Below are 26523 nucleotides of genomic sequence, written 5' to 3'. Positions count from 1 at the left end.
CAACAACTACCAAAGTTGACTGGTTTAGTAGAGGTACGATAATTTTAGAGGTAAAAAAAATCTCTGAGCTAAAGCCCAGAAGTTTTTCTTTCTTTTCAATGATACAATACCACACAAATATCAATGCATAGTGATTGATTTTGACCTTTTATTTCCATATAACAAGACGACAATGCAATACAGACACATCAGCACATAATTTAAGTTCCATATGGGTGAATTTAATTTACAAAATCCCAATACAATAAGCTATTATGTACGACAGTGCTAGTAGCGTGTACTACAAGTAACGATACAGTTATAAGCCCATACTGTAAGCACCAACCCGGTTACAAGCCCAGTCACATTTTAAATCTCAATTTCTGTACTAAAAACAACACAAATACAAAACACAACTTGTATTTTTCTGTTTATATTTCTGCCAACAATTAAATTGTAATACATTATTCATGTTCACAGTTTTCTTTATCTGATAAGTGTTTTATTTACTAAACGTTATACACCACAAACATGGTAACCAATAGACGGAATTTCAAATAAATCTATATCATTGTAAGACTAACAGAAGAATTAGTTTAGCAGTTAATGTATATTTATAACAGATGATAAAATGCATCATCAACTTGTGTATTTACACTGTAGTACTCAAGAATTAAATATTGAATATATTTCGTACATTGCAAGTTGGTTAACTTATTTAGATTGTTTTTTTTTCAGAATAGAATATTCTTTAATAGTCTTCTTCTACTAACTCATATTTAACAATATTTATTAAATTATTTATACCAATTGCTTAATCAATTATAAAATATAGCAATGTTGAACTAGAAAATCAGACCGTATGCCTGATACAAATGTAAATATGGAAAAGGAACCCATGGGTAACATAACGACAAAGACAAAACAATACACATAATAGTTGCAATACAAGTTATTTGATGCAATGTATTAAAATATAAATCAAGTATAATATACATTGTGTAATATTTGAGAGTTGTATCTTTTACCCCAAAACACCCTCACAACAAACCGCTACAATATACTATATATCTTGGGGTGCATTGTACTAGGACAGCTGGGGTGATTCAAGATGAGGAGATTCAAGAAATTATATTCTAGTCACTTGCTTAATTTTCCTTTTCTTTTTTTTCTTCACTGGTTCCTTCACCACTTGTATCAGTGCTGCCTTCACTGCTGCCCTCGCTGCTGCCTTCGCTGCTTGTTTCGCCACTGCCGCCTGACGATTGGTCTTTCTCTGAAGCCATCTGAAACAAACAAATAATAAATATGAAACTATGTATGTATTTCCAGTGAAAATAGATCTAAGGGATCACTGTTGTAATCTGGATATGCGTACAGATAAATAAGTTAATCAACAATTTCAACTAGTGAAAAAAAGCCTCCTCTAAGAGATAGAAAGAAGAGATGAAGAGATAACTATAAATGCAAAGTAATTTTTTTGCTTTAGTACAGTATATTTTTGTGAGCACAGTAGGACTAAATAAGTTGTTTTAAAAGTGCTGCCTTTGTCCAAATTAAGCTCAATAAAGTACCATCAATATTCATTTACCTTAAGCTCTTTCTACACTATCAAACTTGGTGTGACAAAAAAATATATAAATAGATATAAATTTACATACAAACTAGGTTATTGGTGGTTTGAAAAAAATATATAAATTAAACAATGCACAATTTTCAATACAGAATTCTGCAAACTAAATCAAACATTTCTCACCTTTTTGTAGGCCATTTCAAAGAGTTTCAATGAGGCTTGTTGCAGGGCTGAAGAAGCCTGTCGAAGGTTCTCAGAGTCTTCTGTGTCTCTCTTCTCTAACAAATCTTTAACCTTCTGTATTTCCTCTTTCAACTTGTCGCACTGAAATTTACAAAGACAGTTTCATTAGTTCTAATTACTCTTATTATTAAAATAATACCTTTTAAATTATTTCACTCAATTTATACATTTGCTTGATATGTGTGTCTGCTCAGTTAGTACTTTTCCTCACTCTCATTGAGATATATGGTTGACGAAAAATATGCAAAATGCAACATCATAGCAAACACACAAACATATATATGCAATTGTGTAAACCTGTACCAATGTAACATGCTAGAGAGTTCATTATTATTTATTTATACTAGCCTCTTCAGTCAAAGACTGTTCTCCCAGACTGCCCAATAAGTGGCTGTGTGTACTAGTACACCGGGGTAACACCCTACTCGTCTCGAAAGATGTACTAGGTTCTTTAAAGTGCACATGAACTAGAACTGGACCTATGGTTTATAGTCTTTATCGAAGACTTATTCTACCACCAGAACCATGGAGCGGGTGATGATAAAGATGGGAAATTGATAGATAAAGATGATAAATTGATAATAAAGATTATAAATTAATAGATATAGATGATAAATACCTCTTCTGATGGCAGCTGATCTTTGAATTCTTCCATCTTAGCCTCTGTGTCATGTATTATGTTTTCAGCTTGGTTTACAACTTCAACTTTTTCCTGCAAAAAAATATAATTGGTTTGTAAAGGCACTAATATAGAGCTCATTCTTTTCACTGTGATTCACTGTGAGACTATTTAAAGCTATCATCTTTCAGCCTCTACACTTTGCTAAAGCTCCGTCTACACTATCAAACTACTTTGACAAAAAAAAGTGTGATGCGCCCAAATATGGTAGTGAAGGTGAACAAAGTTTGATATATACAATCATAATGGCTTGCCTCACTTTTTTTTATATATTATTTATATGAGATACAAATAATCTACTAAAATCATTCATCTTTATTACCTTCCTCTTCTTATCCTCTTCAGCATACTTTTCTGCATTCTTCACCATATTCTCAATCTCGTCTTTACTCAATCCACCAGATGATTGGATCACAACTTTAAATAGAAATATTTATATAAAGTGAACAAATGAAATTTGTAAAAAATCTAAATGTACAAAGTTGAAAAAGATTTGTAAATGTCTTCTCTATAATGCTCTGTCTACACTATCAAACTAGTTTTTAAAAAGTGTGATGTGCCCAAATATGGTAGTGATATGCCCAAATATAGTAGTGATATGACATCATCATGTCCATATATATGCACATCACATTTTGTTGTCACATAAAGTTTGATAGTGTAGACAGAGCTGAAAGTACTGAATGTTCTATTGGCTCAAACTTCTTCTGTATAACGTTATTTGCTTGCTCAGTAAAATTTCCTTCCACATTCTCATTGAGAAATACGGTTGACGAAAAATATGCAAAATGCAACATCATAGCAAGCAAAGAAATGTCACCAAGCAACTAAATCAAGGTCGGAAATTGTTATCTGTAGTTATAGTAGTGATAAAGTAAAAGTATATTTATCAAACTATTTTTTTACAAATCCATGTGAAAATTACAGCTTATCTTATGTAGAATAGTCTTATTTTTTGTGATTGTCTTTATATGACAAAGAAATTACATGGAATGCTGCTAAAAATGCTCTTTGTTAAGGAAGGGAGAGGGAAAGTGTATAAAAAAATGACTCACTTTGCTGTTCTTTTCCAGTTCCCTTATCTCTAGCCGATACATTTACAATACCGTTGGCATCAATATCAAAACTAACTTCAATTTGAGGTACGCCCCTTGGTGCTGGAGGAAGTCCAATCTAAAGACAGACAAACAAGAAATAGAGTACAACTTGGTGAAATGTTTTACATAAATTTGACAAGAGAAATTAAAAGTTTTTGTAGTAAATAAAACATAATACAATTGTATACAATTTCTGTCTACACTCACGAAAAACATTTTAATAAAGATTTTGTCATTTTTAAGGTGGAGTTTCAGTACTAAAACCATATTTGGAGTATATTTGTAACTTACCAATTGGAATTGTCCAAGGAGTTTGTTGTCTTGTGCCATTTCACGCTCACCTTGGTGAACTTTGATCTCTACCTGAGTCTGGCCATCAGCGGCTGTAGAGAACACCTAAAAATGAACAACGAAAACATCAGTAACAGCACAGTATATTTAGTTTTTCCAATTGTTGGTATACTTAAGGTATAGTATTAGTAATTATTTATAATTGTAGTGTTACTGTCCAATTAAAACTGTATAAAATGAAGGCCTTCAAGGCTTTATGTGAAAAAAAAATGCCTACTAAAGGATTACATTTACAACCCACCAAAGTATCCCTTTAATAGAAGTGTCTTCTGAATAGGGGTTGGGGGTTGCGCTAAAACATATTTTGCCCTTGTTGGTTTCAATAGTGTCCCCTTAATGGAGTGTAGCATACCATTGTTTTGGTATTTTTATATTCTTTTAAAAGATATATTAAATCAAAAATTATACAAAACCAAATACCTGCGATTTCTTTGTTGGAATTGTGGTATTTCTATTTATCAGCTTTGTGAACACGCCACCTAGAGTTTCGATTCCAAGAGACAGGGGAGTGACGTCGAGCAGAAGGACATCTGTGACATCTCCTGCAAGCACACCACCTTGGATGGCAGCACCCATGGCAACAGCTTCATCAGGGTTTACAGATTTGCTTGGTTGCCGACCAAATACTTGCTGTACAGTTTCTTGTACCTAATTTTTATTACACATGTAAATAATGTAAAGTTTTAAATGTACCTAAAATGCATTTTTAATGTATTTAATTAATCATCTATAAATCCTTTAAATATATAGCAAGCAAAGAAATGTCACCAAGCAACTAAATAAAGTTTAGCAATTATTATCTGTAGTTATAGTAGTACTAGTAGTGATAACAAACTGTATATTTTATTTTACGAATCCATGTGAAATTTACAGCTCATCATAAGCTGTGCCTACACCATTAAATTAGTTTGACAAAAAAAGTGTGATATGGATAAATATGGTAGTGATATGCTCAAATATGGTAGTGACATGACACCATCATGTCCATATATGGACACATCACATATCTATTTGTCACATAAAGTTTTAAATTGTCACATCAGCTTTAAATTATTTTGAATATGTTTTAAAATTAGATAAACAGATAAGATAAAAAGATTTTGAATGCTAAAATATGAAACATCGGGGATATGCAAATGAGAGTACAAGTTTTTTTATATAATTACGTACTCTAGACTCTAAAGTTAACAATACATACCTTTGGCATACGAGTCATTCCACCAACCAATAAGACCTCTTTGATGTCAGCCCGCGACACTTCCGCATCTTGCATGGCCTTTTTACATGGTTCAATGGTTCGTTTGATTAGACTATCCGCTAGCGATTCTAACTTAGCTCTGGATAGCTTCAAGTTCATGTGTTTCGGTCCGCTGGCATCCATCGTCAAGTATGGCAAGTTGATGTCAGTCTGCATCGATGATGACAACTCGATCTTTGCTTTCTCTGCCGCTTCCCTCAGTCGCTGTAATGCCATGTTGTCCTTTGTAATATCAATTCCTTGCTGTGAAGTTTAAAAACAACTCACTTTATAATTATGTATACATTTCTTTACCTGTACAAGATATTATATACAACAACAATCACTGTAGAATTTTAGATCCAATTAAAACCTACCTCTTTCTTAAATTCAGAAACCAAGTGGTTAAGAAGAACATTGTCAAAGTCTTCTCCTCCGAGAGATGTGTCACCGTTTGTTGATTTGACTTCAAATACACCTTTCTGGATTTCCAGGATAGAGATATCAAAAGTGCCGCCACCAAGATCATAAACTGCAATGCTAAAGTGGACAAAATTAGGCTGTTAATTTCTGTGCCAAGTGCTAACTATAAGCTAGAAACCTTTTCCATAATTAAAGACCAAAGGTGCATGCCAAAATAGTGTTAAATTATAGTTTAATTTTAATATTTTGAATATATGGTCACATTACACATTTTTGTCATAACAGTTTTTAACCTTACATCTTATCTTCCGATTTGTCCATGCCATATGCCAGAGCTGCTGCTGTGGGTTCATTAATTACACGCAAAACATTCAATCCGGCAATCTGTCCTGCGTCTTTTGTTGCCTACAAAAAGAATCAGTAATTTTTAGTTACACTACATACAAAATTCAAATAGTCTCAAATACTATTATCACTACTAAACTCTGTCAAAACACTATCAAACTAGTCTGACAAAAAAAGATGCACCAAATATGGTGATTCTATCCCCAAATATGGTGGTTATGTGACATCATCATGTCCATATATGGGCACATCACATTTTTGTTGTCACATAAAGTTTGATAGTGTAGACACTGTTGCCAAAAGGATAAAAGCTCTTTTTTTGGTACGCTACCTGTCTTTGTGAATCATTGAAATATGCTGGCACTGTCACCACTGCATTCTTCACTGGTTGTCCCAAATAGCTTTCTGCTGTTTCCTTCATTTTTACTAAGACAAAAGCGCCAACTTGGCTAGGTGAGTACATTTTACCGTGCGCCGTTAACCAGGCATCTCCATTGCTTGCTTTGACAATATCATATGCTACTGTTTTCCTATGAATAATATATCATAATGTAACATTTTGTTCCAACAAATAATCCATTTTCATGGTTTTATTTGCATAGTCTGCTGAACGGAAAAGTATTGTACTAGTTGGAATTTGCCAATGCAAAAATGTTTTATATAATGTACAAGAATTTAAAAAAACTACTGTTTTCATTATGTTAATGAAGTACACATTTGTGATAGAGATACTGTAGAAGTAATTTCATGGATGTAATTGTGTTGGCCGATGGTTGGCAGGGATACCCACCTTCTTCCAAGTTTTAACAGGGCGGTAGCCACCAGTACGGTTGGTAAAATTTTAACCTGACCACTTTTGACAACCCAGTGGCTTGAACAGAGATTGTTCCATTTTCTTTTGAGAACCGACCACTTTATTTCTTGTGGCTACATCACTGTTTAAGGCCTTCCCTGGTCTAATTGTGACACCTCATCCCAAAAGGCCCCTGGGTATCCAAAAATAACTCTTTTATTTTTTGGCTTACACTTCTCTAACTACATCCCTGGTCTTGATATATAAACATAAAATATTACGTCATTAAATCATAGTATTCATAATAGAAGGCGCTATGAGTCACTTGACACTTACATATCTTTTTGCGTTGCGGGATCATCAAACCGTCTACCTATTAATCTTTTTGTTGCGTAAAGTGTGTTTTTTGAATTAGTTACTGCTTGTCGTTTGGCTGGCATACCAACAAGCCTTTCTCCTTCGGGGGTGAATGCTACAACCGAGGGCGTTGTTCGTGCACCTTCAGCATTTTCTAGAACCTTTGATTGTTTTCCTTCCATTAAGGCTACGCAGGAGTTTGTTGTACCCAGATCGATACCAACAACTGCTCCCCGTACTGTACCCTCCGAAGAGTAGAACCTCTGTGTTTGTTGATTGGTCAAGCTCCATGATCCCTAATATGGAAATAGAAAACAAAAACCGTCACTCAGCATTACAGTATAATATCTACAATATAAATTAAGCTTTGTTCTCGCGCTATTTTTGCAAATTTGCCAATGCCGCTTGTAGTTGTAGTTGTTAATTTCCTTTAAAAAAATTATAAAACCGACAAACCATCAATCATGGTATCAATTTTATTCAATTTGTAAATATTTCCTTCATAAATTAATGGCCTCCAAGTATAATTGTACAATAAATTAGACTAAATTAAAGCACGTACTACAGTACGCTAATGCAGTTTCGTACCCACCCCTTAAAATTACTCAAAATCTTCATCCAACCTACTCACGAGTTGTCTACAACATCCTGCAATCATAACATTGTAAAAATTCGATATTTTTTTTATTTATAACTATTTTTAATCAATTAATACTGAGCACCCTTCAGAAATACATCGCCAGCTTAGCTTCGCGAAAATCGTCGCTAGGCCTGCCGATAAAAGTACGGAGGCTTCACAGGACATTAACTCTTGATAGAGTAAACAGTTGCGTTCTATAGAGGGCGTAATTTACTAATGTTTAAAGCACGCACTAAATAATAATTTGCATTATTTCCGACATGAATTTCGTATTTTTAATAAAGAAATAATATACAATTATTGTATTCATCATTGTGGGTATCATCATATGTTATGTTTTTAATTTGTTTTTCATTTTTAATAGTAGAATTTCACACAGGAAAGAAGATAAATTGTATGGGACTGCTGACTTGAAGATTTAAGTACTACAGACCAATTTTCCTCTGTTTTAGTTTATTTTACATTATGATTTGTAGGTCAAATAAATAAATAAAATGAAATAAAAAGAATTACAGTACTTCGTTCAGTCCTGAGCTACATTGTTATAACACAATAAACAAGGAGCTTATGACAAATTAATTGTTTTAGTAATGTTATCACTATATTAGAAACACTAATGGTTTCCTTGTTTTAAGATTTTATAGAAGTATATAAATTAACATTTAGTTATTCACCCATGAAAGACCTCTTCAAATACATGGAAATAAGAAATGCAACAAAAACAGAAAGATATAATTTATTGAAATGTAATGTACAGTAATAAAATGATAATTATAATAAAAATGTTTTCCATCAATTACTAGAATTTATTTTACTTCTGCTGACACTGAAAACATCATTTCATGTCTTTCATTTCTTCCTTTTTATCTTCTTTCCTGTTGTGTTTATTAAAATAAAATTAAAATATAACATTTAATAATGAAGCAACTGTTCCTTTATTTATTTCAACAATATTTTACGAGGGTGGTCCATCCAGCCGAAGCTGATCATTAAAGACCCTCACAAAATATAATTTGACAAGACAATAACACTCAAATTAAAAAGAATTTCTAAAAATTAACAACATAATTAAACACAAAATATTTCTTTATGAAAAAACTTAAAAGTTCGTTTCACGAGGAATATTTTTTAAAGACATTATAATATGACCATAACAGCGTCCTCTATTGATCGATGCCCTATGAGGCCTCCGTACTTTTATCGGCAGGCCTAGCGATGATTTTCGCGAAGCTAAGCTTGCGATGGATTTCTGAAGGGTGCTCAATTATCAATTGATTAAAAATATTTATAAATAAAAAGTTATCGATATTTTACAATTTTATGCTTGCAGAATGCTGTAGACAACTCGTGAGTAGGTTAGATGAAGTATTGAAACAATTTTGAGTAATTTTAAGGGGTGGGTACGAAACTGCATTAGCGCCCCACAATAACTGATTTGATTAATTTTTAAAAATTATATTTTTATTTAACTATTAACTCTAATTAAATATTAAATATTTATATTAGTCTAATTTGTGCTATTATATATTATTATAATATTTGTAATATACTGAATGACTGTATTTATTCATTCAATTTAGTTAGGCCCTACTACTACTCCAGTAGGCTGGATATCGGACTGCCAAAGTGAGACCGGGACCGGTGGATGACTCACGAAACTGGAGGATGCAGGATGAACAGAAAAAAACAATAAAATGACTTACCACTTTTAAAACTTCCGCTACATTTTTAGTTTGTGAAAGATTCCTAAAGTATGAACATTTACTTTTTAGATGATATGCTGTTAATCTACTAGCTGTAAGCATTTTGTATAATTTTATATAATTTATTTTATTCTACTTTATCAGAACTCACATGTGTGTAAAAGACAACACGCTGATGAAATTTCTTTTTCGCGAGAAGGATTCGAATAGAGGGCGCACTTAACAATACGTTGCCAGCACATATTACATTTTTTAACAAAATTACAAAAATTAATATAAATTTGTGTTTTTAATCATTATCAGATCTAAAATTATGATTAACTACTTAAAACTACTATATTCCTAATAAAATATAAGTTTATTATTTGAAAGTGCGGAATATATTTTTCAACTTTTCTTCATATAATTAATCAAAATAAATTATGTATAATTCTCCTACTCTCTGGCAATTAAAGAAAGTTCTAGTAAATTTAAAGGGCATGCATGACCTGGATATATTGAACAATGCTCTATTATTATGATGACGCAACAGTAGTTGACTATTGGTTGCAAGTGAAACTCACTGTACTGAAGTTGAGTTAATATTACAATAGCACAATGTCTGACTGAAGTACATATTATTCATAAATTGGTTCCATTTCCACTGTCTACACTATCAAAACTTTAAGCGACAAAAAAAAATGTGATGTGCCCATCGACATGGTGATGTCATTTCACATATTTGGGTATATCACTACCATATTTGGGCACATCACATTTTTGCTGTCACAGAAAGTTTGATAGTGTAGATAGAGCTTAAGATAAAAAGATTGAAGACAAGACACAGACAAATTTAACATAATGAATATGCAACACAAATTCATAATTTCAATCCAATTTATTATAATATAATACATTGTTGATATTGCTCTGATGATGGGCAGACTGATGACAAAGACATAGAAATATGTATTTTAAATGAATCCTCTTCACCAACCCACAACACTACAAAGGTAAAAGGTAGTAAGTAACTCTGTTTATTTTTAAAGACGTCACCATTGAAAAACATTTATAACTTAAGATTTGAAATAATAGATGTTACCATACACAGTTATTAAGAGTTTCTATAATTTACGTGTGACACAGTATAGTTGTAAGTAAATTTAAATAAAAAATTGAATACAACAGGAGCATTGTGCATTGTGGTACTCTATGTCTACGAACAGCCTGTTTTTGTTTTTTGGATTATATAATATCTTGCCTAAATTTATTCATTAAAATCAACATTCTATTTCTATTGATCATTCCTCGCAATTAAAGTTCTCTTTTCTTGAATTCCTGAAATAGAAAAAAACAAACATTCTTATAATATTTATATTAAGCATTTATTAGAGAATGTTACATGGTTTTAAGCACTTTTCACAATTTGAACCAAACTAGTAATTTCAAAATTGCACACATAAATTGAAACAATGCAAGGTATTTTTCAACATGATAAAACCTGTTATGCATACAAATATTTATAAATATATTAAAAGATTACATTTTTATTAGTTACAGAGACAATGGAAATCTGAAAAACCTGAGTGTAGGCTTAACCCGACCAACCGAAAACATTTTTGGGTCTGTTAAGCCAATATAACCCTTTTTTGGCTTCAATTATAGGGAATAAGTGCCTGTCAATATTGTCAACCAAACCAGTGATTCATGCAATGTAACCTTAGGATCCTATTGGCAATGCAACTCTGCCTCGTTATTTGGTTATATGCAAGTAAATTATTCTATCTACTGTACCTCTGCCATCAAGGATCCCATTTGAGCCGGAGACATCGTGACTGCCACGCCAGCTGCTCTTAATGCTTCAATCTTAGCCTCTGCACCTCCTTTGCCACCAGAGATGATGGCACCAGCATGACCCATTCTCCTGCCTGGTGGCGCCGTCAGCCCGGCGATGAATGATACTACAGGTTTGCGATTCTCACCCTAGGATACAACAGTCAAGTTTATAATGTTTTTATTTATTTTAATTTTATTAATTAATTAATATTTTATGAGGGTGGTCCATCCAGCCAAAGCTGATCATTAGGGACCCTCACAAAATTACAATATGACAAGACAAAACATGTAACAATAAAAAGTAAAATAAATAGCATTTATAAAGATAAACAAAATAAAATAAAGCACAACAAAATTAAATGAATAAAATTAAATTGGCCATCTCAGAAGAAAAGATAGGAAAAAGGAAGCTAAAATAAACAAGAAGATGGTGTTCTTGAGCAGAAATTTGAAGGAATGTCCACCTAAAGCTCTGTCTACACTATCAAAGTAGTTTGACAAAAAAAGTGTGATGTGCCCAAATATGGTAGTGATATGACATCATCATATACATATATGGGCACACTACATTCTTTTGTCACATAAAGTGTAAAGTTGATAGTGTAGACAGAGCTTTATACATTATGAAAATGGATATATCTGGTTATGGCTGCTGCTTAATAATATAATAAATGTTTTACTAAACAAACCATGTTGTTAGCCTTCAGGAAATCAGCGGCTTTCTCTTCAGCTCCTCCTCCAATTTCCCCAATAAGAACGATGCCTTCTGTTTCTGGATCCTTCAGGAAGACATCAAGACAATCTACAAAGTTGGTTCCATTGAATGGATCTCCACCAATACCTGTCAAATGAAATAAGCCTCATTCTTAAGCAAATGAACAAGTTTGGGGATGGGGTTATACAAGAGGGGGTGGGGTTATATAAGAGGGGATGGGGTTATACAAGAAGGGATGGGATTATACAAGAAGGGATGGGGTTATACAAGAAGGGATGGGGTTATACAAGAGGGGATGGGATTATACAAGAAGGGATGGGATTATACAAGAGGGGATGGGATTATACAAGAGGGGATGGGGTTATACAAGAGGGGATGGGGTTATTCAAGAGGAGATGGGAGTTATACAAGAGGAGATGGGAGTTATACAAGAGGGGATGGGGTTATACAAGAAGGGATGGGGTTATACAAGAGGGGATGGGGTTATACAAGAGGGGATGGGGTTATACAAGAGGGGATGGGGTTATACAAGAGGGGATGGGGTTATACAAGAGGGGATGGGGTTATACAAGAGGGGGTGGGGTTATTCAAGAGGAGATGGGAGTTATACAAGAGGAGATGGGAGTTATACAAGAGGGGATGGGGTTATACAAGAAGGGATGGGGTTATACAAGAGGGGATGGGGTTATACAAGAGGGGATGGGGTTATACAAGAGGGGATGGGGTTATTCAAGAGGAGATGGGAGTTATACAAGAGGAGATGGGAGTTATACAAGAGGGGATGGGATTATACAAGAAGGGATGGGGTTATACAAGAGGGGATGGGGTTATACAAGAGGGGATGGGGTTATACAAGAGGGGATGGGGTTATTCAAGAGGAGATGGGAGTTATACAAGAGGAGATGGGAGTTATACAAGAGGGGATGGGGTTATACAAGAGGGGATGGGGTTATACAAGAGGAGATGGGGTTATACAAGAGGGGATGGGGTTATACAAGAGGCTCTGAAAGATGTGTACCCACATGCAAGGCAATCTAAAAACCGGATTCTGAGGTCCTGAGATCAAAGGGTTTATATGTGGCTGCAACATGATCAGTTCCATGCCCCTTACCAGACACCGCACGCAGCAGGGAATATGTACATAGTACAGTACTGTTAGTATTTAATGCAGCCAGACATAAGATCAAAGAACTGTTATGAGTTCCTATCTTGGCAAGGCGAGCTCAGTGTCATGTTGTTAGATTGCCTAGCCACATGTATCATTGGCAGTAAAAATATGTTTTTAATTTCTTTCCAACCTACCAACACACAGCGACTGGCCAAGTCCAACTGCAGTTGTCTGTGCTACTGCTTCATATGTTAATGTACCTGATCTTGATACAATACCTATGTTACCAGGTTTGTGGATGTGCCCTGGCATAATACCTATCTTGCAAGCACCGGGCTAAAAAACAAAATAAATCAACTAAATACCAATTAGGTCCAAAAATATTTAAGAAGGAAAATTATCTTAAATTTTAAAATAATGGATTAAATTATTATTTTGTATTCTTTGTACTGGGTAGCCTTTTCAGTCAAAGACTGTTCTCCCAGAGGGCCCAGTGTATATATATATATATGATGAGTTTGTGACTGAATATATACAAGAATATATACAAAATATGTACAAGCTTTTAACTAAAATGTTTTGTTTGGAAAGATAAAATTGTGAAGTGAGTGAAAAATTCCAGATTAATTCCAAATATTTACAAGATTTGAAGAAAACTGTTAATTTTGTACTGTAGATATTTAAGTTACCTTACAAATGTTTTAGAGTTTTACTAGTTTTGGGAGAGATTTAATAATTAACATACATAATTACCTTAATTATACCTGGACAGTTTGGGCCTACTAGTCTGGATTTACTTTGCCTTACTAACTGATGTTTTACTTTCACCATATCCAACTGTGGGATTCCTTCTGTTATGCATACAATGAGGCCAATCTCAGCATCCATTGCTTCAATAATGGCTTTGGCAGCAAAAGGTGGTGGTACATATATAACAGTGGCGTCAGCACCAGTCGCTGATTTTGCCTAAAAATGATGAATAATGAATGATGTTCAAAACATAACCATTTACAATAAATTATTAATTAAAATCAAGAATAGGCAAACTGCCCTAAAATGCCTCACAATCTTGATTTTAATTCAAAAGTTTGGTGGTAAAATACATAAATTATTAATTGTAATTACAACATATTGCTTACTGTGTAGTCTAGGTTCTAGACCCTAATTACTAAAAAGATAAATATTTTGGCACATATGGCATTTCATACGTATAATACATGAGCCTGTATTTTCGATCTAGTGGTGAGGATGAATACTTCAAAATGACTATTAATTTAGCTATAATAGGTGGTTTCTGTAGGACTAGGATGTAGGACTCTTGAATACTTTCTGCTTTAAGGCTTTTTCCAATGCATTCATTTACGATAACCACAATTAAAGTTTGAAATATTGCCTCAACCCTTATTGTGTTTGCGTCAGTCGCTAGAGTCGGCACTGTCAAAGTTCATCACATTCTACTTGCCTCTTGAACGCTATTAAATACTGGTAATCCTAGAGCAACTTCACCACCCTTTCCTGGAGTCACACCTCCCACCATTTTGGTACCATACTCTAATGCTTGTTTAGTGTGGAATGCACCCTGAAATAAAAAAAAACAACCAGAAAGTGAGTACAGTAATACTATAAACATCAAATTGTAAAAAAAGTAGAGTAAAAGGGCCTTTGACTAATGGTTGGTCATAGTGTAAAAACGTATATTTCATGGGAAAGTGTCCCCTTAATAGCCCGGGTGTCCCAAATCAAATCCATTGATTGTAAAAATACAAACCTGCTTTCCTGTGATACCCTGACATATCACCTTTGTATCTTTTGTTAAACCCAAATTTTGCCTACTGTTGGTGTAGCATGTTCTAACTCCAGTGAGTCGCCGAGCTAGAAAAAATATTAAATGATGAAAAATGTTATTAACCTGATTTCACAGGTAAATCCTTGAGCAATTTCAAATTGGGGCAAATTGTTAAAAAAAATTGTACAGTATTTTGTTAAAAATGTATAAAATGTACAACAAATTAGATATCACAACACAAAATATCAAAAACGTCGAGAAACTCAACAGTTCTTTTCAGAACTTTATAAAAAATATTAACATTGATTTAGCCATGCAAACCTTCAAACAAATAAATAACAATAACATTACAATACAATAAAATATAATAATTCGCTTGTCATTCCAACCCATCCCCCCATCCCTTCATCCCCGGGCGATACCGGGTTCGGCGTAGATAGATAGTACGGCCTGGCTAGGCCGAAACGTCCTCCTGCTGCTCCTCTTGGGCTGGCCTGGTGGACAGACCATGTCAGCCAGGCCGGGCCAAATTCATTTCAAGTCGGCCGCCGGTCACATTTAATTCGTTCGCATTCTAGGCTAACGTAAACATTTAACTACATATTTGCAACCCATTTAATTCTCACTCTCCTAAATATTATTTCTCTAAGTTTAACACACTATAATTAAGCACGTTTGTCGTAAAATTACCGAATGTCTTTGCAAAAATTCTTGTGGAGGTAGCCATTTTGATCTTTTAAAATGTCGCCCTCAAGAAATACTTTTATAAACTAGTGTACACAATACATTGACGCGTTTCAGATCGTAAGTTTAGGATTAAACATGGGAATTAAGATTAATAAAATAACGCGTTTCACATAAGTCAAAACGCAAAAAGTCATTTATTACATTCCAGAAAAGTGTAAATTTTGAAAGTTTTTTTATTGTGCATGGAAAGAAAAGAGTAGACAAGAAAAAAACCTAAATATATCACATAATATGGCCGCTGGTGGAGGAGAGAAGAACTTGGCCGAAGAAATGGAAAATGCATTCACTGTATGTTTTAGTTATAAAAATGAAATATTGTTTAAAGTAACCATATCACTAGTTTAACTCTAGGCCCCCATTATGCAGTATACACGTTGAATACCCAGGCGTGTCCGGATGAACGTATACAATGAGGTCTACAGGGCCTAGCACACCCACATAACTGTTTTTGCATTTTATGCATTACACACATTAAAGAGATGTTGTGCTATTGACCAAGGCTATTACGTTTTAAAAACATTTTAAAATATAATAATTACTATTTTTAAATATTTAATTATACTTTATAGATCAAATTAAAATGTATATATACTTAATAAAAGGGATTAAAAGATGTCATACTGATGTCTGATGATCTAGAAGAATGATAGTGTATTTTTAATATATTAATAGGTTACTAACATAATAATACTCTACTTCTAGTTTATCAGTGATCATGAAAATTATTTATTTTATATATATTATCTATTTATATTTTGTTTAAATTAAAGGGTTGCTTATCAAACTTGACAAATCAAGAACATTTTAACATTGTAGATTACATGGAAGTAAAAACAGGTAAAAAATATAACATCAATAATAATAATATTAATTTACACCAATATATTACGTCTTTATTCATAAAAACGTCTTGATTTATTTAATTTAAATTGTTTTGTATTGTATTTCAAGGTGTGGAACAGGCTGTTCAAAAGTTTCTAGATGTAGCCAAAGAAATGGAAACATTCTTTCTTCAAAAACGTCTGCTACTTTCCAATAGTCATCCAAACCAATTAGTGAGAGAGGTAAATAAACAATTTACAATTTACTGGAAGTCAGCAATGTAAATTCTGATGAATTATTTTCTTGTTATTAATTTAAAAAACCCCATTTTTTGCAGGAATGTGACGAGTTGCAGGTTGAGCTACGACGCAAAGATGTATTGATCCAAAAACAGATGAGACGATTACAGCACTGGCAGGGGGTTTTTCAATCATGTGAAAAGGGTGCACCTCCTCCCCCACCACAGCCACAGCAGCAGCAGCAACAACAAATGCCGCAGATGTCCAGACAACAGTTCATGGGCACGCCAGGTCATGGAAGTTTCCAAAACCAAGCTCATCAAAGCCCACTAGCTCACTTGGCACAGGCTGCTTCAAATATAGGGGGTGGGTTTGATAGGTGATTAGGACCACTAGCTCACTTGGCCCAGGCTGCTTTAAATAAGGGAGTGGCTTTGATCACTAGAAGATGAATACAATATGACACTGTAGGAGTAATTTGGGACAATGAATGTTCAAAAGATTGCCATTTTAATAACTGCAGCGCTTGGACAAATATCTTTTACATCAAAGAGTCTGTTATATTATATACAGTGCTACACTACAAAATAAGTGTGTGTACTACAGATATGTTGTAACACATTACACAAGTGGACAATTACCGGACGAGAAAGTATAGAGGCTCAGGTACTGTAGTAGTCTAGGTTCCAGTGATTAAGTTCAATAAAAACATCATCTCAAAACTATACTTAAGCTGGAAACAGCTATTTAAACAAAAATTGAAATCCGCACTGATGACGCTATATAAAAAGAAACAATAGAGATGTGTCTACTCCGGTAGTAGCACTGTGTGTTTACTGCCCTCAATTATTGAAATAAACACTAATTCAAGTACATACTCTGTAGTTTTATTAAATTTTCTGTATTCAATGTATTCTATTAGTTATCATGGTACCTATTATTGTACATGTACATTAACTAAAAGACGTATGCCAACACACTTCACATTCCAAAGCAGTCAATAGATGATTAGTAATTTGAAACATAATTTTATTTTCGTAGTTTTAATAAAAAAAACACCATCATTATTGCTATTATTATTATTACATAAAATCACATGCATCATTGATTTTGGTGGGAAAATGGACCATTCCATTTTGACAGTAGTGAGCAGCCAAAATATTTATGTATGCAGGAGAAGTAAATACCTATTTATTACTTTTACATTGTTAAAATGAGTACATTGAAAAATTTAAAAAAGATAAGCTCTATCACACTTTCAAACTAGTTTGAGAAAAAAAGTGTGATGTGTCCAAATATGGTAGTGATATGACATCATCATGTCCATATATGGGCACATAACATTTTTTTGTTCAAATAAAATTTGATAGTGTAGACAGAGCTTCAGAAAATTCAAGGTAAAAAATGACCTGCGACTGCAATATACACATTTATTAATACTTAATAATTTATATAGTACTATTTCGTAAGACTAAACTAAAACTCCAAGTAGCCCGACACACAAGTTGTATATTGCAAATAGCTTGTTTTGTTCTTTGAATTGAAACCTTTCAAACAGTTATCTGGTGTTTTGTGGACGATGTTTGCTGGTATATGTCTCGGGCACCTCTGGGAGCAAGGATCTTGTCTGCCTTCCCCATCAACGGAAATCCACACATTCACAAATCATACAAAACTTTTTCACAATGGCGTTTTGGTTCAACATCCTCCCCACCTTCGTGATTGATATACAATAGAGTGTTTATGAATGTTATTTAGATTAAAATATTTAGCACCACTGACTTGACGACTTGATTCGGGCAATGATTATTTCAGTTTGATTTTGCTGCCCTCAATAGTCTAAAGCTCTGTCTACACTAGCAAACTAGTTTGACAAAAAAAGTGTGAAGTCATATGCTTAATCCAGTGTGATGCTATTGAATTGTTCGGCAAACTCTACCAGCGTTCTCATTGGCCTTCCTATAAAAACACAAATTCATGAAACATTTGTTAAAGTACTTGGTCTAATAATGTCAAAGGCTATTCCTCAGCAATCTGTACACATTGAGAAATCATTTAGTTGTCCAACTGCAGTATAATATGCATAATAATATATGTATAAAGTTGAACATGTTTCAGCAAAAAAACTAACTTTTGCAATTTGTTTGACTCAAAAGGCTATTTCCACCCATCTATCACTTAATAGGAGCATCCCAGTGAATAGGGTATGACCATAGCATAATACACATCACGCTCATCTGGCATGAGGCTAATACCTTTGAATAGGATTGTTTCAACCCAGGGAAATTTTGGTCATGAACTTTTTGAGCAAGTTGGGTGACAGGGGTGATTTGGGGGTGGGATCATAATTGGTAAATTTGTTTTGATTACCTGACATTCCTTTGCTTAAATACGGTACTTCATCTTTATTCAAAAACACGCCAGCAATATCAAGGTGTGCCCAATGAGGTACAGAGACAAACTCTTGAAGAAATGCAGCTGCTGTACATGCACCTGCTGACCTAAATATGCAAATCAATTAATCAGTAATCAGAGTAGTATTCATCAAATTGTGCAATATTCTGTTTGTGTTCAAACCTGCGATTTCATGCAACTTATCCACAAGACCACAAAGGATGTAACGGTATGGCAGGACATTGCCAGATATATTTTATTATGCAGTATGTATGAAGGCGTAGTATGTACCAACAATATCTATGGGAAGGAATTGACTCCCAACCAGAAATAATAAAGAAATATTAACGTCATTAGTAGTGATAGGCTAGGCCTAGCCATTAAAAACATTAAACAAGAGCAATCGGAGTCCACATTGATAAAGTACAATATATTTGTTTTACCTTGCTATAAGCTAAGGATGGTGAGTAAAGCTGGTCTAACCCTAGCGTTATCCAACCAGTTGAAAAAACATTTTTTTTTGTTATTGAAAACATCATATTAATCATATCATTAAGGATTCGGTACCTTGCTTAACCATCCGGGATTCATTTTAATTTAATTTAAAAAATCTTTTAAAGGTCATTTACATGAATAATAATGAAAAAATACAATATTTTAATACTCATTTCATCATTACCTGCTACTTGTCCCTATATTATTAATATCAGCAAGTTGGCTATCTGTAATTTGTTTTGTATAATGCTGCAGTAATGGCATTCTCCATACCCTGTCACCTGTAACACCACCAGCCTATGATAATTCAAAGCAGGAATCCTACATTATTATGTTATATAATGTTTTGTTTTGTTTATATATATACACAACTTTGCGCTGATTACTAGCTGCATTATGGGAGTAGGTTTCCATATGTGTTTGATCCCAAAATATTACTGGGGTAATAATGTTCAGCGCTTAAAGGTTTCACAACATTAGGCGCTGTATAAATCCAGGATATTATTATTATTTAGGCAAATTGGAAAGGAATCCCATAAGCAAATTCATTCACTATCTTTCTTAAAGGTGGGAATTCTGTTCACAAGACAAACATATACACAAGATGCTCTACATAAACAAGTCTTTGGGAATGGAGTTGTAAATTGTCATTAGAAAAAATCCTGACATATGACAGGGCTTGAACCCAGGACCCTTGGATTGGTAGCCAAGCACCATAACCACCAAGTCACAACTCCACTCATGTTTGATGTATATCGAATATAGAAAAGGTTTTGACCAGGTTGGTTGGGTGATGGAATTGTAACTGGGTGGAGGGGTAGCTGATAATCCCGGATATTATACTATATTTCTCAATAAAAGAGAAAATACAGGGCATTTTGAGCTCAGCTGGTAGTATATAACATAAAGGCACAGAACGAGGAAATGGCCCTCATTATTAAATCACATTAATAGGCTTACTTTGTGAAAGGCATCCCATAATTGTGTAGAGTTTGTGAAAAGCCCAGCAACACCTGATCCCAAAGCTACATCCATAGCACCTGTAATGAAAGATCAAAATAAGTGAGTAGTGTATGACAAACATTAGGCCACGTAAAAACAGTAAGTTGTTGATGGTCCTTTTTGTAAAAAAAAGTTGGAGGGTGATTCCTTTTTTTTTAAATTGTAGACCACTAGGCGAAAGTTACAAAATGAGGTGAAAAAAGAAAAAAGCAGTCAATATAAAAATTACTATTTTTAAATAAACAGTTTATTTAGCTCTATGCAGCAGAGTGCACGGCCGTGCATTGTATGTATTGTTGCATGTTACACAATTAGGTCAACTTAACTAAAACTAACCTGTTAGTGTTGCAAGGTCGACAATTGCAGCTGGACTATGATGTTGACAAGCGTAGCAAAGAGCATCAGCCAATAGGAGGCGCCCTTCTGCATCAGTGTTATCAACCTGTAAAGTAAAAAAAATACAAAAAACTGCTTTTAACAAACATGTTCAATTCATATAAGATAACAAAATAGCCTTAAAGACACATACAGCAAAATACTTCACTTTTAATAAGGTTATATTTAGCCCGACAAGGAAGCTATGTTCATTATAAAATGCATACAACCTAGTATAACATTAAATAATATACTCTATATTTAATTTAATTTGATTTTCATTTATTTGAACATCGAAGTTCAACGTGGCTTGCTGGACCAACTCACAAAATACCATATAATCATATTTTATTGTTTAAAGATGAAGTTCGTCTTCATCTTGGTTACAGTACAACAGATATAATTATTATTAAAAAGAAAATTCTAAGATTTTGGACAGAAATACCTGTATAGTCTTGCCATTCATTGCTGTGACAACATCGCCGGGTCTGGTTGCCATGCCATTGACCATATTTTCACACAGCGGTACTAAACCGGTTACATTAATTGGAAGTTTTAATGATGCTATTGCTGAGATAGCTGCTACGACAGTGGCCGCTCCTCCCATGTCTCCCCTCATAAGATCCATTTGTGCTGAAGGTTTTATCGAGATTCCACCACTACAATTCAATAAAAACATTTTAGTATTAATAAATAATATAATAAAAGCATCTACGTTATCCAACCTGAACTGAAATAATGCTGCGGTAAATATTATTACACATGCAAACATATAAAGATATGCTTGGTTGAACATCACCCAAAACATGATACTGTACATGATTTTGTTGTGCAAGTATGGCACGCCAGGATGGACATAACTATGTCAACTTTCTTCACCATTTGAAGCACATATTGTTACGCATGGAAACACAGTAAAGATATGCATGGTTGAACATCTCCCAATACATGATACATGATTATGTTGCGAAAATGAGGCTAGAGAGGAACTTTTTCACCATCAATTGATACACCCTCAATTTTAAAGACCCCTTCCCTGCAATTTTGGACGTTTTTTGGAAAATAATACATATATATCACTTTAAAAACATTAAACCATGTCATTCCTTGTCTTAAATGTACGTTTTATGGTAAATTATGATAAAAAGTGAGAAACAATGCACTACCTAAGTAGCTCGCGGCGATCGACCTCTCGTGGACGGTCTTAGGCCTAGCCTAGCTAGGCTTAGTTTTGTAGGCCTAGCTGGTAAACATCGGTAACGTACGAACATCGTACGCTAGCTATATACCTAGCCTGACGTTGTATATTTGCTGCATTAATTGTCTTTCTATTTTTGCCAGACTCCGTTGATACAAATTGGGGAAAACCCGGTATTTTCGCTGAAAAGTTAGGAGTCTTCCATTTGTTTTGGCCTCACGATCGATCGAAAAGTGGGCGAATTACAGGTGAAAAACAAAAATATCAATCCGCGCGCAATGCATTTTGGGATTTGGGACTTATTTTTCACATTTTTAACCGTTTAAAGACGAAAAAAGTTATCGCAATAGGACCATATAGTATTATTTTTACATTAAATATAGTTTGTGATCTTAAATTAGATCTAAAAAACGTAGGGAAGGGGGCTTTAAGCATATATTTCCAAAGATATAAACAGTATAAAGTTCTGTCTACACTGTAAACCTTTATGTGACAAAAAAATGTGACCATATATGAACAATAATTGGCCATATTACTACCATATTTGGACACATCACACTTTTTTTGTCAAACTAGTTTGATAGTGTAGACAGAGCGTGAGCATTTAAAAAAAAAATTGACCTCTGTTTACCTGTCAAAAGTGACCCCTTTTCCTACAAGTACCAACGGCTTTTTAGAACGTTCTCCTCCTTTGTACACAAGTTCCATAAATACCGGGGGTTGTGACGATCCCTTAGAGACGCTTGCAAATGCTCCCATTTTCATTTTATCAATCCAAGCTTGGTGGCTAAAGGTAGGATGAAAGTTGTTATTGTTTTCACATTATGATTTTCATATTCTTACTACAATCATAGAAATATTATATGGGAGGTGGTGGAGGGGCAAATAATTACAATTGTACAGATTGATTAAATGTCATTTAAAAGGTTTCAAGTTACAATTTATTTATGTTTTCAACTTACTGAACAATGATCTCAAGTTCATCGATCCAAGGTAGTTCCTCCTCCGTGATTTTCGCAAATGATGATGGGTGCAGCAAATTTGCAGGCATTTCAGTCAATTTTCGTGCAAAATTTTGACAATTTGCTAGAATTTCACCTTTTTTCCAATCATTGCTTTGATCACTAATAATAATAATAATATTATAAAATGTATGTAACAGTATGCAGTTAGAGGAAAAATGGCAAAATCAGCACTGTGGTCATGTTACAAGAGTTTTCAAAACAATATAGATTATCTGATAAAACTCCTAGAAAGTAGGAAGCCTTTTGCCATTTTCCCCTGACAGTATGTTATTTATTTACTCATTTATAAAACAGTAAACAAAATATCAATGAAAACAATATCAGGCTTTATACTAAGCTACATAGTATATAACAATAAAATATAAACAAATACTTTCATACTTGTCAGCATTGTATAATCCAATTTTAACCTCAGGCTTTTTGTGTTTGCTATCTTTCAGTTCATCGTAATTGTACAGTCCAAGAGTAGCTCCTTCAGCTGATGCTGTTAATAAAATATTATAAATACAGTTATATATATTTGCCACCAAAACTATAAATTGATGATTTGTATGCATATATCTACATCAGTTGGCAAGAAAATAAATAGTCAACTTTCCAAAAACTAGGCACCCTCAGATTGATGTAGGTTTTCCTGAAAATTTCTGTTATTCTGTTTACGGATATAAAGTTATCTGTAATAAGGCTAGAGTGCAGGCCTTCCTTGGTGTTTTATTATAACTTCAGTTTATTGAAACAGTTGGTATTGACAGTATATGAATGTATTCTTGGGTTGCCAATCATGAGTCTTTAAATTTGTGGGCACTGAACTTTTTTTTAAATAAAAAATGAACTTTTTTGGTATACCAAAATTGTAGTACAGTGTAACATTAACATGAATTATAAAAAATCACATTGTAACTCTCATTTAAATACACTATAATAAATATTTAAATTATGAAACACCTTGAGCACAAGAAAACGGTTCTACTTGCACCAGATTGGCACCAGCCTCTCTAAGCTGCCTCACTCCGGCAGAAGCTGCAACTCTAATGTTTTCACGGCGCTCATCCAACATTTCCGCTTCGTTATAACCAACTCCTTCCTTCCCAACACCGACAATTGCTACTGAAGAGAATTCCTAAATTATAAAATAATTGAGAAAAAATGTAAAAATTTTCAATTTTACAAATGGCATACAAAAATAATATACAGAACCTGAAATTACATTTTATCATTACACAGCATCATTGTCATTATATCACATTTCTCTAGAAATATGGATAACAATTACAGTTTTCCAAAATATATTCATTAAATATATATTAAGCCTGAATTCAGTTCAGTTGAATTTATTGAAATTGTCATCAGCAGAGAGAGAATCAATTCCCAACATACCTCATCTAATCCATAAAAAACTCTGGTCTTGCCTTTTTTCAACACCGGACCAGAACTGAAAAGATAAAAAAAAATTTATAAAATGGAAAGCTATCACGATAAAATCAAAATGTATCACAAAATTTAACATAATTAATTTAACAACTGACTTGAATTAATTTAATTGTTTGGGTTTTATTTTACTTACTTACTTTGTTGTTGGGCTTAAAGCAAATGCTTATATGCCCCTGTAGATATTCCTTCCCACGTTCTCCTACACACTTTATTTGGCACTTTGAATTACCTTCTTTTGATATTTGAAAGGACTTCAACATTGTAATATGTTAACATGAAAAAGTGGAGTACACATAATATACCTACATGTTTAAAAGTTCTTCTAGCTTTCCATTGCTTTTGTTATTGTAACTTTCAGCTGATTTTGTTAGGATAAACCCATCACCATTGTCATTTTCATACGCTCCAAGAACGACTCCTTTCTGAAAAAAAAAATGTATTATGAATGATGCACCTGCCAATCCTAATTAAAAATTAATAACCAGGTGATGCAAATGGATAGATTTAGTAGAAATTCCATGATATGGGCCTGGCGCTACACTTAAGCTGGGAATAGGAGCCTACTAATACACCAGTACCTACCTAGCCTAGCTAGAGCCCGGCCTGGCAGGCTTGTTGGGCCGCAATTATGGCTAGCTATATAGGAGGGGGAACAGACGATCGGGACCACGGACGATCGGGCCCACATTTTGCGGTCGTCCATCGTCCTGTGTATTCAAAACCTCGTTGGGCCCGAACGTCTTACCATTTGGTCCCGATCGTCTTAGCGTTTGGCCCGATAGTCTTTTGTGTTATATAAAATAATGTGCCACATTTCATTCCTAGTGCTTAGTGTCAACGTGCTTTTCTTTTAAAAACATTAATTAGATTTTTCTGATTTTATCATAATTTTTTTTACCCTAATTAACACTACTGGTTTTAAGAATTTCTTACCAAATACTCTCGATTTATGAATAAATGTGATTGATTTTGATTGTTATTATTGTGTTGTATGTACTGTATTCCCGTATTTAATTTTTGCTCTGTACAATACAGTGAATTATAACTTGACTTCTCTCTCGCGACAAAATTAATAGCACATGACATCTGTCGCGCATGAAACTTATTTCGGTAATACATATTTTCATATTTTTCTGATTTTATATCGAATAATTTTTTTTTATAATAGAATGTTTTGGGGCCGATCGTCTTATTCATTGGGCATGATCGTCTGGGCCCGATCGTCTTTCACCCTTCTTGATGGGCCCGATCGTCTCACGATTTGGGCCCGATCGTCTTGAAGTGGGCCCGATCGTATTCAAGTGGGCCCGATCGTCGTCTGATAACCGCATTAGTTAGGAGGTCCGGGCCTAACAAGAGGGCCTACTTTACTGAACTCTCTAGCCTTACATTCAATTTATGAATACACAATAGGTTATACATCTGAATTATATACCTTAACGTTTGTACTACAATTTCGGAAACATTGGGAACTGAAACGACTCAAAGTAGCATAATTCTGTTCTGTTCGGCACCGACATAAGCGAGCTATGGAGGCTGCCATGATGGATGATGAAGAAGATGAACCAGATGGTTTTTAATCTGGTTCCCGGCGGCAGCGATGGTTTTATATGGAACGCTAAAAAGGTAAAAATAACGCAAGGGCCATCGGGTGTGGTAATGTAAACAAGAAATATTTATTACAAAAAACGCTGCTCGACATTTTAAAATTAATCATTGTTCCTTCTTCAGATATATTTATGATTAATTATTAAAAAGATGTTCTTTAATCGCAAAAATACATACAAATCAAAGATAGTTCTTTAATTATGAATCACATGCCCATTTAAAAATGGTCAATTTTGAACTTTAATGTGCTGTGTGTGTGTGTGACCTCAACATATATAGGCATGCAACTGAATACCCTCTAGAGACAACGTGACTTCACGGTGGTACAAGTGACAAAATTCTT

General features: G+C 34.0%; 5 protein-coding genes across 5 annotated transcripts in view; 2 read left to right on the top strand and 3 right to left on the bottom strand.

Annotated features, from left to right (window-relative positions):
• LOC144837646 (DNA polymerase lambda-like) overlaps positions 1-26523 on the top strand; it is an 88184-nt gene that overhangs the window by 58737 nt on the left and 2924 nt on the right. The window lies entirely within an intron of this gene.
• Positions 477-9595, bottom strand: LOC144837641 (stress-70 protein, mitochondrial-like). Its single transcript, XM_078692838.1, has 13 exons — positions 9421-9595; positions 7057-7373; positions 6259-6457; positions 5881-5987; positions 5537-5699; positions 5121-5423; positions 4343-4570; positions 3863-3967; positions 3530-3647; positions 2797-2891; positions 2415-2507; positions 1736-1876; positions 477-1265 (listed from the first exon to the last, which is right to left on the bottom strand). The coding sequence occupies exons 1-13, from the start codon at positions 9520-9522 to the stop codon at positions 1128-1130; spliced, it is 2109 nt and encodes a 702-aa protein (XP_078548964.1). The 5' UTR covers positions 9523-9595; the 3' UTR covers positions 477-1127.
• Positions 10279-15609, bottom strand: LOC144837656 (succinate--CoA ligase [ADP/GDP-forming] subunit alpha, mitochondrial-like). Its single transcript, XM_078692859.1, has 8 exons — positions 15535-15609; positions 14827-14930; positions 14521-14637; positions 13812-14024; positions 13253-13394; positions 11925-12076; positions 11194-11382; positions 10279-10737 (listed from the first exon to the last, which is right to left on the bottom strand). Exons 1-8 carry the CDS (start codon positions 15569-15571, stop codon positions 10714-10716), a joined length of 978 nt encoding a protein of 325 aa, XP_078548985.1. The 5' UTR covers positions 15572-15609; the 3' UTR covers positions 10279-10713.
• LOC144837660 (mediator of RNA polymerase II transcription subunit 28-like) lies at positions 15719-17527 on the top strand. Its single transcript, XM_078692862.1, has 4 exons — positions 15719-15879; positions 16362-16428; positions 16543-16655; positions 16751-17527. The coding sequence occupies exons 1-4, from the start codon at positions 15823-15825 to the stop codon at positions 17033-17035; spliced, it is 522 nt and encodes a 173-aa protein (XP_078548988.1). The 5' UTR covers positions 15719-15822; the 3' UTR covers positions 17036-17527.
• LOC144837648 (cytosol aminopeptidase-like) lies at positions 17553-26122 on the bottom strand. Its single transcript, XM_078692849.1, has 13 exons — positions 26008-26122; positions 24879-24994; positions 24519-24573; positions 24087-24261; positions 23523-23625; positions 23079-23240; positions 22748-22903; positions 21364-21577; positions 20880-20985; positions 20502-20581; positions 19726-19838; positions 19023-19153; positions 17553-18611 (listed from the first exon to the last, which is right to left on the bottom strand). Exons 1-13 carry the CDS (start codon positions 26113-26115, stop codon positions 18550-18552), a joined length of 1581 nt encoding a protein of 526 aa, XP_078548975.1. The 5' UTR covers positions 26116-26122; the 3' UTR covers positions 17553-18549.

Source organism: Antedon bifida, chromosome 3 (assembly GCF_963402885.1).
Source record: "Antedon bifida chromosome 3, ecAntBifi1.1, whole genome shotgun sequence".
In the NCBI taxonomy this organism is placed as follows: Eukaryota; Metazoa; Echinodermata; class Crinoidea; order Comatulida; family Antedonidae; genus Antedon; species Antedon bifida.
Note: the sequence above shows the minus strand (reverse complement) of the source record. Positions and strands in the feature narration are given on the sequence as shown.

Bases quoted from the DNA above. Each gene is read 5' to 3' on its own strand.
- LOC144837656 (XM_078692859.1), bottom strand. From the start codon at position 15,571: ATGGCTACCTCCACAAGAATTTTTGCAAAGACATTCG. The intron at 12,077-13,252 runs GTAGGTTGGAAA...TTCATTTGACAG, and splicing joins TGGCCAGTCGCTGTGTGTTG to GTATTGGTGGAGATCCATTC. The intron at 10,738-11,193 runs GTACAGTAGATA...TTTCTATTTCAG, and splicing joins TGGGATCCTTGATGGCAGAG to GAATTCAAGAAAAGAGAACT.
- LOC144837648 (XM_078692849.1), bottom strand. From the start codon at position 26,115: ATGGCAGCCTCCATAGCTCGCTTATGTCGGTGCCGAACAGAACAGAAT. The intron at 24,262-24,518 runs GTATGTTGGGAA...TTTATAATTTAG, and splicing joins TTTTTTATGGATTAGATGAG to GAATTCTCTTCAGTAGCAAT. The intron at 22,904-23,078 runs GTAAGTTGAAAA...TCCTACCTTTAG, and splicing joins GAACTTGAGATCATTGTTCA to CCACCAAGCTTGGATTGATA.
- LOC144837660 (XM_078692862.1), top strand. From the start codon at position 15,823: ATGGCCGCTGGTGGAGGAGAGAAGAACTTGGCCGAAGAAATGGAAAAT. The intron at 15,880-16,361 runs GTATGTTTTAGT...TTTAAATTAAAG, and splicing joins AAATGGAAAATGCATTCACT to GGTTGCTTATCAAACTTGAC. The intron at 16,429-16,542 runs GTAAAAAATATA...TTGTATTTCAAG, and splicing joins TTACATGGAAGTAAAAACAG to GTGTGGAACAGGCTGTTCAA.
- LOC144837641 (XM_078692838.1), bottom strand. From the start codon at position 9,522: ATGCTTACAGCTAGTAGATTAACAGCATATCATCTAAAAAGTAAATGT. The intron at 7,374-9,420 runs GTAAGTCATTTT...TTTCCATATTAG, and splicing joins TAGCGGAAGTTTTAAAAGTG to GGATCATGGAGCTTGACCAA. The intron at 2,508-2,796 runs GTAATAAAGATG...ATTTTTTTGCAG, and splicing joins AAGAGGATAAGAAGAGGAAG to GAAAAAGTTGAAGTTGTAAA.